This window comes from Takifugu flavidus, chromosome 4 (assembly GCF_003711565.1).
Source record: "Takifugu flavidus isolate HTHZ2018 chromosome 4, ASM371156v2, whole genome shotgun sequence".
Taxonomy (NCBI): Eukaryota; Metazoa; Chordata; class Actinopteri; order Tetraodontiformes; family Tetraodontidae; genus Takifugu; species Takifugu flavidus.
The window spans coordinates 9479331-9495057 of record NC_079523.1 but is presented as its reverse complement, the minus strand read 5'-3'; the positions used below and the strand labels follow the sequence as shown (position 1 = coordinate 9495057).

Here is a 15727-nt window from a genome sequence, read left to right as displayed (position 1 = left end):
CCTCTCGCCATACAAAAAGAACAGCTAATTAGCTTTGACTTTACTAATTTGCTTACATTCAGAAGGTGTTTGCGATGACGCTTCCATTGCTTACTTTATTGGAATTAAAGGATGTGGAATTAATTGTAGACAATAATGCAATTAACAGGCCTGTTTACCTCACTGATCCTGAACAGTGACTTTGTTAATGTAGTCCTCCTTTAGTCAATTAAGTGATGGGTTTTGCTTTTATCCACATTGCCCATCCTCTAACTAGAAATAGTGTCTTGGGCAGGTCTGTGTAGGCTTACTGTGAGGAGCATACTGCAGATTTCTGCATGAATTTCTACAGCTTAGTTTGGACTGAAGAAGAGCTTTGGATTCTCTCCTTCCACCTCTAGATGAACCAGGGATTGACAGGCCAGTTGACATGGAGGTAAACTACAAATTACAATCACTCTCTGTGGCATTGTAGTCTGAGTGGATGAATGAGAGTTGGTTCACATCATAGTCTTTAGATTATTTTGCGCTAAACCATATGGTCATCTGACTGTTGTCGCATTCTGGGTGCTACAGTTTGCAGTGAACTTTAAACTATTCAGAAATGAAGAAGCCTTCTGGATAGAAGGCGAAACGTCTTCAAAAGAGAAGAAAAACAGTCCAGTTGACACAGAAAACTACCTTGTTTAAACTATTCAGCACATGGAATAGTTATTATGCATGAATTTCACATTACGCATATGATTATATTAAAACAACTCATGGCGATACTAGCAGAAAAAATTATGAGATTATTCTAAAATGTAGAAGTTACTATAAATGTAATTAATCTTTACTTTAACTTGTGCCTTTCGATTCACATAAATGGTTCATTTTTAAACTGTACTTGTTTTCTTTCCTTTAGAACTTATAGCACTAATTTGCCTTTTAAACCTTTTAAAGGTGACTCATGTATCTTGCTATATGTTTGCTGGTTATTTGTTTCTGTACGTATCGGCCGGCTCATGTGCATTAAAAAAGTAATTCTAAAAATTCGTTGGCCTTTTTGAAGAGTTGTCAGACTCGGTTAACTTGGTTTTGTTTCAAGTAGAAATATCCTGCGATAAATATTGGAGAAAAAACTGCAGCAGAGGATGATGATGGTCCTGTTGTGACCATGAGTAAAAGAGAAGAAGCAGTGTTTATAGAGGGTGAGTAATGCAATGACTGGCTGAAAACCTTACAAATTGTTGTTCATTAGAAGGATATGTGTTAGATTAAGTTGAAAATAAAATTGCATTATTTTTATTGTAGATTTTTATTTTTTTACCTATATTTGTTATTTAAGGAAACTGGTAAATAGCTTGAGAAGAACAAAAAAAAAACCTTATCTGTACTTGAATACTTTTTCATATCTTTAATAAAATGTGATTAAAATAAATAAGTTCACATTTAAAATGTGTTACATGAATTGACCGGCTGTGCTTTTTTTTTATTAACAATTTGGCTTGAGTTGTGTGCTTCCTGTCAATCCTCTCCTAATCTCATTATCCTAGTTGCATGACAAACTCACTAAGATATAAAACACCACCTCAATCAGCATTAAGAAGACTGGGTGGAATTAAGAATGATCAGAAAAGTAAATGTAATTGTCCCACTTGGCAGACATCTCTATGTTCATGCTTGTGAGTTTTCATGTTCTTCATCCTGACATAACGGAAGAAACTCCAACAATGTCTGACCTTTGTCCTAGTTAGGCATTCTGGGTTGGAACATGTGTTCTTTGGATTCATCGTCTTCTAAGTGGTCAATGTCACTATCATATCACCTATCAGTGACCATTCGTCATCACCAGAGTGTCTGATAGTCAAAATACAGAATGAAATGACAACAATGTGGATCCTCTCTGTTTTGCATGAGCACCATATGCTCCTTTCACTCATCCTTCAAGGAAAGTTGTCTTTACCCAGTATAATACACTGTTCAGCCGATTATCTATAAGCTTCTGCTGTGTTTCTTTTTTTGTTGTGAAATTCAAATTAGGTTTTGGTTTGATTGGGTAACAAAATCTAAAGATTTTTTTCTATTCTGTTCATTCCAATTCCACCCACCTATTAATGTGGAAATAAATGTATTTTCTGGGAAAAAAATAAAGAACCACACTGACACTTCTTCCATCTGGGTGAATAAACCAAACTTTTTGACCTTCTGGGAATAATATTTGTATGTATTATGTCAATTACACATGATCACTTTATTGAATTATATGCAGACACATGTGGTAATTATTGTATTACAGCTCTACCAGTGACCGCCTCTATGTCTTTATAAAAAAAGAAAACAAAATAAATGCAAGACTAAAAAGAAATACCCTGGATGCTTTCATTCAACACTGAACTGTAGATGCTGACTGAATTATGTTTTAATAAACAGTTTTCCCAGCTTGTTAGAAACCCTTTAAAAATTCATTATGACTTCCAATTGCTCTGAAACATTGGGAAGAATAAGAATGAAAACCATCTAATGTGCAAAACACTTTTGTGTCCAAAAGTCTGTCCTGTATTTAAGGAGGCCTCGTGAATTGGTGGTCATTGTCACAGATTACATTACATTACAACTGTTAAGTTACGCAAATAAAAGTGTTATAGACAATCTAACAGGTAAAATACACTTAGATGTTAATAAAGGCTTTTATAAATACATAATTGAAATAAATTATCTTTTTTCAAAACAATTCCCAGAATAACCAGGACATTCTTTATGCCTTGTTTTATGAATTATTTATTTGCATAAATTGAATAAAAAGATTGAAGCCATTTTTATTGTCTGCAAATGCTTCTGTGTGACTAAAACATAATGAGTGTTTAACTTTTTAGTTGCACGTGCTGCAAGTTCTTGCAGGATGGTAAAAACAAACAACATGAAATCCTATAAAGCAAATGTGGGAATAAAATATACCGTAATCATTGGAGAAAACATTATGTACAAAGCAAAGATATAAAAAAGAAATCTTACAATAATGTTTCTGCTGAGTGAACCAACACAAGGAATTATTGCCTTTAGGCTGCATTTAACTTCATCAGTATATTTTGTGTTACATTTAATGTTATTTCTCAATAGTAAACACAAATACGTGCTTTTTTTCTTTATTTTTCACATGCGCTTTATATTGATGGAGGTTGTGTGAGAACGGACAGGATGATGTTGCCCCCTGCAGGTCTGCATAAGAATATAAAACACGTCTGAATCACTTGCAGCATATTTCACAGACTTCTTCAGTTGGAATAAAAGACAAAAATCTGCACATGTTACAAATCGGTGCATAACATCTGTTTAATTACATACATATATACCCATCTCCCACCCAGTATTGTGTCTCATGATGTGAAGCTGCTTATTTTCGCTTGGTAACCTGACCCTAAGTGTGACATTTTGGGCTCCTGCACTGTAATTTTCTTCATGGAGGATGCTCTGGACAGCTGCATCTATTTAGCATCTGTTAGGGGCCAGCAAAGACAAATGTGGCCTCTCTTTTTTCTAATTGAAGGGTACGGTTGCACACACTGGTCTAAACAACCAACCAGAAGATGTTGTGAAGAGCGCAGGATAAAATTCACAGCATTAAAACACGCAATCTTTAAGCTGGCGCCAAGTCTTTTGTCTTATAAAGGCATTTATGCAGATATCTAGAGAAAAGTAGAGTAGAATCACACAGAAGGGGGTATTTTGATTTTTATATATCCTGCTAATGACAAGCAAACAGCTGCAGTTCCCTTTTAATCAGGGTTCCACATTGATCAACACACATTATTGCAGACGGTTTCATTCTATCTTACTAAAGCAATCTGTCACCTTGTGAAATTTTCATGATTTCATACAAATTTTGAGTCAGTATGTATTTTTTGAATTAATGTGTACTTAAAATGGATATATAAGCTTTAATATTAATCAGAGTAACACAAAATCCATGTTTCAAATATAATTTAAATGGCAACACACAGAGTGGATTCACATCAAAAGACAGTTTACTGTATAAGTATAATGACTTTAAGGCTTAGTATTCAAAGATGATAGTATAAATGACCAGTTGTAGTTTGACATTACAGGTGTTGAAAGAACTCATGAATAAATAACTTCAGCTCAAGCTTGATCTTATTTTATTTTGATAAGGTTATTAAATGACTCAATGAATAAGCAATAAAAAATCTTAGAATCTATAAATACATTTATGATGTATTTGATTCTGTCCTGTGTGTCCAGTTCCTTTTCTGTCTCTCAGCAGGAGCTGTCCCCCATATGAGCCCCTTGTTGCTTGTTCAGGGGTCAGGCCCCGGGTTTGTGTAAAGACTCCGGAGACGATCTTGATTGTAACAGACACTGTATTAATAAAGTTGAATTGAATTTTCACTTATAGGATTTCCAGTAAAGCAGACAGAAGAGGCCCACAACATCTTTCACCAAATATAGAAATATAAAACATTTGTTACACTGTACAACATCAAGAAATCATCACTGATCATGAAAGGAAGAAACATAAATGTTCCCACTGAACTATCAACTAATTTTCCCAAGGAAACACACCACATTATGCTTTATATCTGTATATAATCTAACTTTTATTGCATTTTTGTTCATCTTAAGGCTCCTGCAGAAAACCTAGACTGCAAATAAAGTTTAATTGAATTAGATCTAACTCTAGATCGAGATTATAATCACAACAAAAACATGTTTATGCTGTATTTGATAAAGCAATATTCAAAGCATACTGTCTATCTGCCTCTGAAAATAGGGTTCTGCTTAATCTGACTTATTTTATTGCACAAAAAAGGTTTAATCTAAATAAACATTAAATGAATATAGTGCACACATGTGAGTAAATAGTTACTTTTACTGGAATTTATGTTTTATGAATGACTTTACTTTTTGCAGGTTTGATACTTTCATACATCTATTGATTTTAAAGAACAACTTTTCATACACAAGTCACACAAACACACACACACACAAATATTTACAGTATAATTATTAATAACATGAGCTGTTGGAAAGAGGAATGTCCATTATCTGAAAATGTTTTCCTAATATTTCAACACCAAAAACCCCAAATTACATCTCATTGACAAATATCATCGGCCCCTGAAGAGCTGCCGACTTCTCCCTGTTAAAATGGTCAGGCTTGCCGAGGTACGTCTGCGGTAGGCTCAGGCTTAATTGCGGCTGTTTGAAGCTGCCCTGTCGATGAGCCTTCTGGTCACCACCCCCCCTGGCCTGATTGAAACTGTTTTGTCTGATCAGCTGCGGGCCCTCACTCTCCTCAGGCAGGTCGAAGCTGCTCTCACTGTAGAGCCGCTGCCGCATCTCGCTGGAGCGTTTCCCGGAGGCAGTCCTGGTGGGGTATCTCTGACCCGTCTTGTACCAGCCCGTCTCTTTGAAGATGAACCAGATGTTCCCGACCCAGAGCACAACGTTCACAAATCCAAAGACCTGCAGAGAGATGGGAAAGTGGACAGAAGTGAGCGGGTTTGTGTGGGTTGCTCACGGATGAAAGACCCACCACAGATGAGTTCAGACGAGACCAGTGAGGCTCCTGGGTCACTGCGCATCTGTTCTCTGGAGCTCTGCAGGCTGAGATGAGCAGGAGTATTTCTGTGGGGTTTGTGGCTGACTTGATGTCAGAAAGAGCTTTAGCCCAGCAGCAACTGCTGACCAACCACATGAAGGAGAAAACGAGTGTGACGAGAAAATCCTGCGCAGGACAAAAAGAGAGCAAGGAAGTTATAGACAGAAAACCAAAAAATGTTTTAAAACACTTCAACTGAGTTTTTTTGTGGAAGGTTTGTGCTGACTGACCACTAGGGGCCCTCTGTTGTTCCTCAGGTACTTGTTCTGGTAGAAAACGTACACAACAGTTGCCAGCAGCGAGTACAAGAAAGCAAAAACACCCACAGTCAGGAAAAAACGTGCAGCTGAGGAAAAGTCACCATCCAGGAAAAGAACCTCATCCCTCTTGGACTCGCAGTGAGGAGCTTTGAAATGCACGTCCTCTAATCTACACAGGCAGAAAGAGGAATGGAAGAAAAGAAAGTTCTTGTGAGGTTAACAGCAACGCTGACGCGGCCGATAAAGCAGCCGAGAGCAAAGACGTCCACAGTTTGTCTGCAGTGAATTGTCAGAGCACACATCTCACTGGCAAAATGTTAACATTGTCTATGGTCCTCACACTTTCAAATGGCTCTTGAAAGATTCCGATTCTGAGGTCCAGGTTTCATGGTCAGTGGTTTGATGACGATGGTTACGGCAAAGTCAGGGCAAAGTCCAGGCAGTACATTGTCTCACAAAGATAGAAAAACAAGTGTGTGCGTGCGCGTGTGTATGTGTGGGCGTGCACGCTAACACAGACACACCAGTTTTTAGTGTTGAACTGTTAATTAGACACTTGGCTATCACTGATGCTGCCTCTGAGGCATGTTTGGGAGTCTGGAGGTGGTTGACAGTCCTGGCATGCTGCTGCGCCGTCGCACCAGTGACCGTTCGCATTGACAGGGCAGCTGTCGGACTTCGCGACATCAGCGCCAGTCCCAGCCTACCCTCAAAGGTGCCTGATGGTGTAATTTTGTGTAAATGGCACTTAGTTTGCTGGAAATAGAGAGGAGGCTGCTGAACTGAGTCACAGTGTTCTCATCGTCATGACATCTCACTTGTGTTTATACAGCCCAAAGTCCCAGATGGTCCTCAGTACATGCATGTGCGCAGGAGGCAGAAGAGGAAGGAGACAGTATCAAATTGCACATGCAGTTATGGTTTAAGATTACATCGGAGAGGAATTCAGGTAGGATGGATGCTGGGAAATGTTTAACGCAGATCGGAGGTCGGTCTGGATGAAAGTCTCTTCACTAACATTTTGAAAAGGACAAATCATGAGAGAGAAATAAAAACGTCAAAGAGTGAAAACGACTGCAGGAAGAGCCCTCTGTCAGGGTTACTATTTTATCATTTAAAATATTGAGAGGATATTTTGAGAGGATAGCAAGAAAGATGTGGCACAAACATGCTGTATGCTGAGACAGCTTTGGGTGTCGGCCATGAGAAGTGCCTTTACCTGAAGGGGTAACTAAAGTCAATGTTGATGCTGTGGTTGCTGTCCCTCCGGTCTGCACAGTCCACTTTAACCTGCACCTGTCCATAGTAACCCCCACATGTTGCAAAGGCACAAATGGCAAAAATCTGTTGGAGAACAAACATTGGGCAGATGAAAACACTGAATAATATATACACATCAATAACAGACAGAGGCTTATAATTGGCATAAAAAACAAAACCTGAATAATTCAATGCTCAGGAGCCAGCCAACAGTGCTGCTGACTGTGTGCTGCAGGGTAGTCCCAGCAGCACATCCAAAGCTCTAATGCTCTCCAAAAGCGATCATTTCTTTTATTTGATACCGGATCGAAACTGGATCGAGGCGTCAAAATAACGGCAAATGTTTTAGTTCACGTTCTGTAAGTAACAGTAGAATGTGCAGGTGGAAAAATTAGAAATGGAAAAAAAGTGCAACGAACAGAAGGATAAAGACCTGACAACATAACATGATACTCACCGGAGCAAATATGACCATACACATTTAAAATAATCACAGATCTGGAGTCCAGTTCCGCGCGGTGTCGAGTTTTCATCAGGTTAAAACGGCAGTGATGTAGATGGGGGGAAAAAGGAGTGACTGTTTCCAGCAGAGGGGAGGGCTGACAGCAGATATCTGCTCCGGGGTGGAGTCTAGAAAAAATGTGTTTCAAGTATGGCAATCAGCTAATAAAAATGTTTCTAAATGTAAACAACCTTTATATTTATATAAGTGACGATGATGCTGTCAATATCTTTGCAGCAAAACCAGTTTTGGGGGATTTTGAGGGATTCTGGACTGATGACAATCTTGTTGTTGTTTTTTTTTAAATGTAAAGCTAAATCAAATCTGAGACATAGGAAAAAAAGATCCTACTGGTTGACAGTGATCCAGGTGGAGGAAGATGGAGGTTTAAGTGTGTTGCCCCAAATAAGGGTTTCCATCACCGGGGAGAAGCCACGTTTATTGCTGCAGCCAGTGAATTTGATCTGGCTAATTCCAGATGTCAGAGGTGTGATTAAATTCCTGATCAGGTCTGTCTCTGATGGAGCATCAGTGGGATGGTGGAGGCGAAGGAGCCATTGGGAGCCATCAGGACCGCTGCTGCTGTACAAAACTCAACAACGGATACAGGAGTGAATGACAATATCACCAACTTGAAACTTAACATCGGTGAAGAGAAACAATTTGGTTTTCTAATGAGAACAATGAGGAAACTTTACTCACTGTGAGGTGGCGCTAACATACGGTAGACTTTGCTGCCCCCTTTTGTTCACTTGTCGCTATTACAGATTACTTAATTTATTTTTGTTTGAATTTCTATTTTGACTTTAACTATCGATAAAGTGCAGAGTATATTTATTCATATTAAACATAATAAGTACAATTATTAACATTTTTTGTTATTTAAAAAAAACGTTAATAATGTTAATTTATCTGCACAGGGACTGGGGAAGCCTTGCAGTTGATCCTGACATTCACGCCATCAGGTTTAGTGCTCTTGTTTGACCAACAGGAGGCGCTACTCACCACAGCTGGTTGACTGAGAGGAAACTGGAACAGCACCGAGGAGCTTTTATTATCTTTTGGATAAACAGCTGTTTTCTTCCTGCAAAAGCAACTTAGAGGCTATATCTCCTGATTATGTCACTTAAAAACATTAAAACCATTACAGTTCTGATTGTTCATAAGTTACAGTCAATGAAATCAATGTGCTGCTCCAGCAGCTGGAGATGTTTTATTTTCCTCCCTCCCATATTGAAGTGGAGAGCTCCAGCCTCTTGCTGCATTATTAATGAATCTTTTCCTAGCATCATTCCCTCTCCACCCTGAATCTGGGAAAGCAAGACATGAGCATGAATCTGCTCTGTTTTAAGGTCTCTATTAATCTTTTACAATTGTTGTAAATTCAATACTTGAACTGTCGTTACTGTATTGTACTTTCTTTTCTCTGGTGGATGATTTCCTTTTGTGATCTTCAAGATTCCAATATGAAGGAATCATAATGAGGTGTTTTTGTTCCATGAAATGTCACAACAGATGCATTCATTAAATCAAGAGCTTTCCTCTCAATAATGCAGAGATACGTGTTTGTATTATGAATGGAAAACACATTCGCACATAAAAAAAATGAGTAAACCTTTGTGACCTCAACTCTGCCTGAAAAATCAATATCAAACATAATATATTTCAGATATTATCTGTAATCTGATTACAGTGTTTTAGGGCAGAAAAAGCTCTCCTGCCTTCCTTCACTCACATAAAAAGCTACAGACCATCAGCTCCAGCACCGGGATGTAAACACACTCCGGCTGCAGCCATTAACAGTCATCACTCAGTGTTTGCTGGATCTGACGCCCTCTCTGCAAACAGCCTTAGCAGCCACGCTGACACTGACCTTATTCCATCAATCTCACTTTAAGCACGCTCCCGATATTTAAATATTTCAAACAGATCCTCGGCAGACTCCACGGGAGCGCTGAGCTACCCGCTGAGTTTGTAGAATGTGCTGCGTTCACATCCCAAACCCACAATGCTTTTCTAACCCGCTGCAGCTGTGGACGAGCTTCACCTCTTCCATAATTAAAAAAAGAAAAATGCACATGTAGCACATGACTCCTCCCTGACACCCAGAACGCGTCCTGGTTAAACTAGCAATGTTGTGAGCATCCACTAAAGAGGAGTGATGTCAGGAACTCTTCTCATACACACACGTGTTCCACTGCCTGCCTCGTCGGCGGGTGATTCCCGCGTGCTGCCTGCATTCATGGCACACGTGACGGTCTGTAACAGAGGACCACGGAGCGTGGCGCGGGCCTTGCTGCAGGATCCTCCAACAGTCTGCTGTGTGTAGTTGTTTTGGAAGAGGTCAGGCGGGTCACCCCCTGATCAGAGGAGTGGCGGCTTGGGCCCCGCCCCCTGTGGAGGGCATGGCAGTGTGTACGTGGGCGGGTTATTGAGCGTCGGCGTGCTTGGACGGGTAGATATATGAACTATTCTGCACAAATATAAGTGATATCACCGGCTGAGGCACCTTTGAATTACAACTCACGTTAATAATTGATGTTTAGGGTCACCAGGGGTTCACGAGATCCACCCCGTTCCCCGCCATTCATAATTGACTACACGGTAAAGTAGTTTTTATGGTGCTGTGATTTCCACCTTCTTCCAATTTCCTTTATGATCCAACAGTACCTTTCTGCGCCTGGTTACATAATGCATGAAGAAATGTCCCGGAGTGACAAATGAGAATGTGGTGTAATAACACCTTGAATGACCTTATCATTGATGTTTTGTTCATCGCCTTCATCGGCCTCTCACATGGAAGGCTCTAAACACATACTCTGACGGGGTTGACAGGACAACTGGCAGTATTTGACAAGCTGGGAGCAACTCCCAGCATTACTGTACAAAAGACACAGTGGGGACTGTCTTGAAATGTAAATGGGTTTTCCTGAGAGCGGAACGTCTCACCTGTCACCTGAAAACCATGAATTTAGGCTCGTGTTGTGACTCCCTGCTCATTTTCTCTGCTGCTGCTGATTAAAAAAGAAGAAAGCCGAAAAAATATTTGACTTTCCCTCATCTGGGAAATCCAAAGAAAGCTCAAAATTAGGGATGGCTCCGGTGAACCTCGCTCCCTTTTGTGCACCGTCGCTCTGAGGCTGCAGCGAGCAGCGATTAATCTTGTTAACTGCAGATTCAAGCCCAGGATGCGTTCCTTAAATCAAAAAACACGCTGTTTAACGGTCCTACAATGGGAACAGAACTTGTGCAGCAGCAGCCTGAAGAACATCAACATTTAATGCGTACACCCAGGGCAGAGAACATCAGTCAATTATTAATGTTTAAAAGGTTCCCCAGCTCTGACTGAGGTTAATGCAGGACCAAAGGCTCTGAATAGATCGCTGTTGCAGTGGAACGTTGAGAATCTGACAAATTGATGAACGCGGGAGAAATCTCTGTCGGCCCAAACTGCAAAATCACTTTTCATTTCAAAGTCTCGGGGCAACAGGAGAGCCAGCGGCGGCCCCAAATGGAGATAAGGGCTCCTTGAAAGCAAAGCTACCTGCAGGGAATTTACCGTGTGCTCAACATATGGAGCAGCAGCTATATGGCGGCTGTCGGATTGAATTTACTCTGAGAGGTGAAGCCGGCATGCGGCTACGTGCACTGGCTTTTAAAGCCTGGGCTGTGATGTTAGGGGAGGGGAAGGTGAGCATAATGGGGGCCAAAAGGGGTCGATGCAAGGGTTCAAAGAGCAAAATTAGAGGAAAATGCAGAACCTGGCCCTGAAACAATGAGCAGACGGCTGCTTGGAGGGTTTTATCCTAGTTTGGTCTAAAGGTTCTTCTGAGGAACCTGGCTCACCTCTGCTGCTGGTGGATCCTCCTAGAAGCACCAGGATTCACTGACGCTCTGAGGAACCGCTGTGGCTCCCGCACGTTTGCCAGTGCTCGAACCTCGACACGTCCGGTGTGATCATTGGGGTATCGACGTGTTCTGAGAGAGACGGAGAGATTTCTCTCTCCAAAGGATGACTCAGCAGGACCACTTCGGCTCGTTGTCTCTCGTCCTGGAACCCTTGAAGCTCACACCTCCGTGTTTAAAAATATCCTCCACCGCATCGCTAGCATTGATCGCGTCTAATTAAAGATGAAATTACGCGCCAATCAATGGCACTCTGGATTTAGACTGGACCAGGTCTCTTTGCTGCGTGCACTGGCCTAAAAAGGAACAACTTTTATCAATAAGAGCTTTAACTGGGAAACTGAGGGGGCTGGATCTCAGTCATCCAGGTTTCTTTCCTCTTTACTTTACCTTTCTGACCTTGCGCTACGGGGGTTTTTTTTTTTGATTGACAACTGCTCAGTGATTAGTTGATATGCGTATAAATGGACGCAAGTCAATAAGAAGGACACTGATGTTTCCTGACCCGTGAAGACAAAACACGTGCAAACATGATCAACGCACAGAACATTCAGTCCGTCGAGTGTTTCTTGGACACACTCTGCTTAATCACTGTTACATCCTGGACCGTTCAAACGGAGGAAAATGTCTGCGGCCCCTCATGCCCGAGAACTGTATTAAGAGATTTGTTATCTGTGTTTTAATATCAGGATGGTGCTCTGTGTCCTCTGGGGTTATTTGAAACGGCAGGCTGAACAAAGATACTGTCTGTGTGACTCATTTTGATAGAAATCACACATTTGACCCTGTCAACCTCAATTTGGGGCTGTTTTAAATGTGTAATGACACAGATATTTTTCCCAAATATGCCTCAGCGGTAATGTCTGACAAATGGCCAAGCAAGTGCAGTCATTCTGGGAACCGTTCCAGCTTGTTTCTTAGTTTTTATTGTTTAAAACAACTCCTTTTTGTGCAATGCGTACATTTCTCCTATTTGTGTATCTGCTGCATGGTGACAGACAAGAATCGGTGAAGCACCGAGAGCCAAGAGTTTGATGTAAAATATATTTAAGTATTCGCTTTGAGAAGATGCCCATCTGCTGTTGTATTCATCATCTCGAAAGAGACCGTCTAGTAGGCTGTCATGAGAAATTGAGCCAGACACCTGACTGAATCGGGTCGGATTAATAAATTCCTTTTCAGGATTCCTCTATGAAAAGCTTGCGTGGCTGCGGGGCAATTCAATTTCCTGAGAGAGAAGCCACGCACTGCAAAAAATCAATGTCTCCAACAGGAGCCAACAGGCAGGCAGCGAGCAGCCCAGCCTTTCTGGTCACCCCACCCGCCCCTCCACCACACGGGAGTCGTTCTGGAACTCTGCCGCCTCCTAATCTGCCGCCGGTGCTTGCGAACTCCACAATGTTCCCCATTTCACTGGCAGAATCAGAGAGATCCAGTGGCAGCCATCTTAGGTGCACCACTGCAGGACGTTAGGGGACCAGAAAGGACAGATCAAGGCGCGTCCTCCCCTCGGTGGTGACTCTGCGTTCAGGACCGCGGCCAGCTCCCCGCGCCTGCGTCCGCCGCCCGGGAGAGGCCATCGCTCGCTTCCATCGAAAGAAGGAAGGGGGGAAAAAAAAGAAAAGCCACTCTCCTCCCTCTCATCTGTACAATAAAGCTCCCCTACTACTCCTCCCCTCCGTTTCCTTTCAGCTCCCCCCTCTCACATCCGCAGCAGCGACTGGCCAATAAAATCGAGAAAAGACGTAAGCGTCGACGAGCGCTCGGCGCAGGCGGAGAAGGCTCAGTGTGGAGCAACATCCTCCTCCAGCTCCCATCGCACCGCTGACATCTCACCCTGCTCAGCGACCACCACCGCGGCCTGAGTACCTGTCTCCTGGTACTACCTGGCGCACTCCACATGCATTTTTGACCCGCATCAAACGGCCGAAGAATAAAGCACCGCGTTCAGTTGCAATCCGGCGAGGCGCGCTACGCATAGACCAAGATGTTGGACCCGTCGTCCAGCGAGGAGGAATCTGATGGGATAGTGGAGGAGGAGTGCAAAGAGACGATGGCACCCCAGGCCGGATCCCGCATCTCCCCGAGCAGGACCAGCGAGAGCGCGGGCGGACTGGCGCCCAGCAGCAGCCGCAGCAGCGCCCGTCCGAACAGCCCGAGCCCGTCCGCCGCCAGCGAGGAGAAGGAGGACCTGGAGAAGCTCCACAGGGACGAAGAGGATCGCAAAAAGAAGCTGCAGCTGTATGTTTTTGTCATGCGGTGCATCGCATACCCCTTCAACGCGAAGCAGCCCACGGACATGGCCCGGCGACAGCAGAAGGTAAGAAGGGGCCTTCGGCTGCAGACGCACGTAAAAACCACGCTTACGAAAAGCCTCCTTACACACCGATGCTGTCATTGATGACCTACATAAGGTAGAGAGCACGGATCGTGCGCGTGTGTGTGTGCGCGCGCGCGCGTGTATCCTGTAGCGCACCGACACACAATCTCACTGCCATTCACTTGTTTTCAGCCTCTCGTTTTTGACGCAAATGTGGTTTCATAAGCCCGCAAAAATGCTCCGGGCTCCGGGTGGTTAAAGGACTCCTTGTACCGCAATGCATTCTGGGGGCTGTCCATATTCCACCAAGCCCGTTAACTGAAAGGGCGTCTGAGGCTTTCTGCTTAATATTCGCCCATAATCTGTCTCTGTGTGTTGCTGATAAAACCCAACACGTTTGCGCAATCACTTACCCTTCAATTTACGCCCCCTCCAAGGTGACTTTTTCGCCAACGACTTCTTCAAGAGGGTCTTAATGGCCTTTCTCCCCTGCAGATGGGCCGTCTTCCTGTCCTGCAATAAATTAACTGGATTACAGGAGTTCTGAGACCGTTCCGAGGGTGCTGAAGGCCCAGACTGCGTTCCCAGTTTTCGTTACTGGTTTTGTGCGGCGGCTGTGGTGCCTCGCTGATATTGAAACCAGTTTTGGAGCACGAGTCCTCAGGGTCAAAGTCACCACTCCCTATTGGACTCAGAGCAGAGGTGGCGGCTCTTGTTGTCCTTGAATATTTGCCTTTTGTTTAGACGCAGATCACCTCTGTTTGTACATGGCAGTGCGCATTTGCACCGGGACGACATCGATCACATGGCTCAACAGCACTGTGGCAGCAGTTTGTCGGGTTGAAGTTGCTCGTGCTGCTTGCGGACCCACCTAAAATCCACTCTGCGACCCGACGTTCTTTACAAATCCAGTGATGTAAATACATGTTTTGTTGTGCATCTTCACTTGGATGCACATTAAACCATATGGCTTCCTCTTTTATTTTTTGCTGAGTCATGTTTCAGCGCATGTGGGTGGCCGAAAGCACCGAGTTTCTTTCGCTTGTTTCCTGCTCGGTGTGCGTTACTGACCTGGGAAGCATGCTTACAACCGCACCCGTGGCTCGGGCAGCTGAAATCCTTCGGCGTGGGCGAGTAGATACTTGGACAAAGAAGAGAAGGCCGGCCTGGCCTTCAGCATATGTCTGCGGGTGCTAGACATCGATTTGCTCCAAATCCACATCCTGCACGGGCGTACACCTGCTGAGGGGGAGACAGGTGATATTCTGCCAGTGTCAGATTTGCCAAACCAAAAAAAAGGGATGATATAAAGTTCTTGTAGGACAGTTCACATTAAAATGTCACTTTATACTCTTGTCATGACAGCTGTCACTACTCGGCCCCACCTCCATCCATCCCCACCTCTGTCCATCCCCACCTCTGTCCATCCTCACCTCTGTCCATCCCCACCTCTGTCCATTGCCACCTCTGTCCATCCCCACCTCTGTCCATCCCCACCTCTGCTCATCCCCACATCTGTCCATCCCCACCTCTGTCCATTGCCACCTCTGCTCATCCCCACCTCTGTCCATCCCCACCTCTGTCCATTGCCACCTATGTCCATCCCCACCTCTGCTCATCCCCACCTCTGTCCATCCCCACCTCTGTCCATTGCCACCTCTGTCCATCCCCACCTTTGTCCATCCCCACATCTGTCCATTCCCACCCATGTCCATCCCCACATCTGTCCGTCTGTCCTGTGTGCAGCCATCAACCTTCTTGGCTGTTGTTCTAAAACGCTCTGCTGGCCATCCCATATGTCTGTGGTCTCAGTTTGACTTGTGGGGGTGACTTGTCCCTTTAAGTCCCTCAGAGTCAACCTTCAACATGGACAACCACAAAAAAGGACAGTTCTTAAATCA

At 43.5% G+C, this 15727-nt stretch overlaps 2 protein-coding genes and 1 long non-coding RNA gene across 12 annotated transcripts in view; 2 read left to right on the top strand and 1 right to left on the bottom strand.

The window, feature by feature from the left end:
* Positions 1–153: 153 nt before the first annotated feature.
* Positions 154–2774, top strand: LOC130524179 (uncharacterized). Its single transcript, XR_008950080.1, has 2 exons — positions 154–415; positions 556–2774. It is a non-coding gene; the product is annotated as an uncharacterized LOC130524179 (long non-coding RNA).
* A 2054-nt stretch (positions 2775–4828) lies between these two features.
* On the bottom strand, positions 4829–8481 carry synprb (synaptoporin b). Of its 2 annotated transcripts, XM_057030000.1 has the most exons (6): positions 7952–8481; positions 7556–7728; positions 7058–7182; positions 5809–6007; positions 5513–5704; positions 4829–5442 (listed from the first exon to the last, which is right to left on the bottom strand). In XM_057030000.1, exons 2-6 carry the CDS (start codon positions 7577–7579, stop codon positions 5065–5067), a joined length of 918 nt encoding a protein of 305 aa, XP_056885980.1. In that variant the 5' UTR covers positions 7580–7728; positions 7952–8481; the 3' UTR covers positions 4829–5064. The 2 variants fall into 2 exon arrangements, with proteins under 2 accessions (XP_056885980.1, XP_056885979.1); XM_057029999.1 differs by having other exon boundaries at positions 7556–8481.
* A 4413-nt stretch (positions 8482–12894) lies between these two features.
* Positions 12895–15727, top strand: part of cadpsb (Ca2+-dependent activator protein for secretion b) — a 41638-nt gene continuing 38805 nt past the window's right edge. For 4 of the 9 annotated variants that reach the window (XM_057029920.1, XM_057029919.1, XM_057029918.1 and 1 more), the window contains exon 1: positions 12902–13826. In XM_057029920.1, the coding sequence (XP_056885900.1) occupies positions 13494–13826 (333 nt within the window). In that variant the 5' untranslated portion in view covers positions 12902–13493. Of the gene's footprint in view, positions 13827–15727 lie in introns of all 9 variants that reach the window. The other 5 variants (XM_057029922.1, XM_057029921.1, XM_057029916.1 and 2 more) reach the window with 3 other exon arrangements.

Excerpts from the sequence above, each read along its gene's own strand:
- synprb (XM_057029999.1), bottom strand. The coding sequence starts at position 7,579 with ATGTGTATGGTCATATTTGCTCCG. Across the intron at positions 7,183-7,555 it reads GTATGGTCATATTTGCTCCG|ATTTTTGCCATTTGTGCCTT; the intron begins GTGAGTATCATG and ends GTTCTCCAACAG. Across the intron at positions 6,008-7,057 it reads GACTTTAGTTACCCCTTCAG|ATTAGAGGACGTGCATTTCA; the intron begins GTAAAGGCACTT and ends CTGCCTGTGTAG.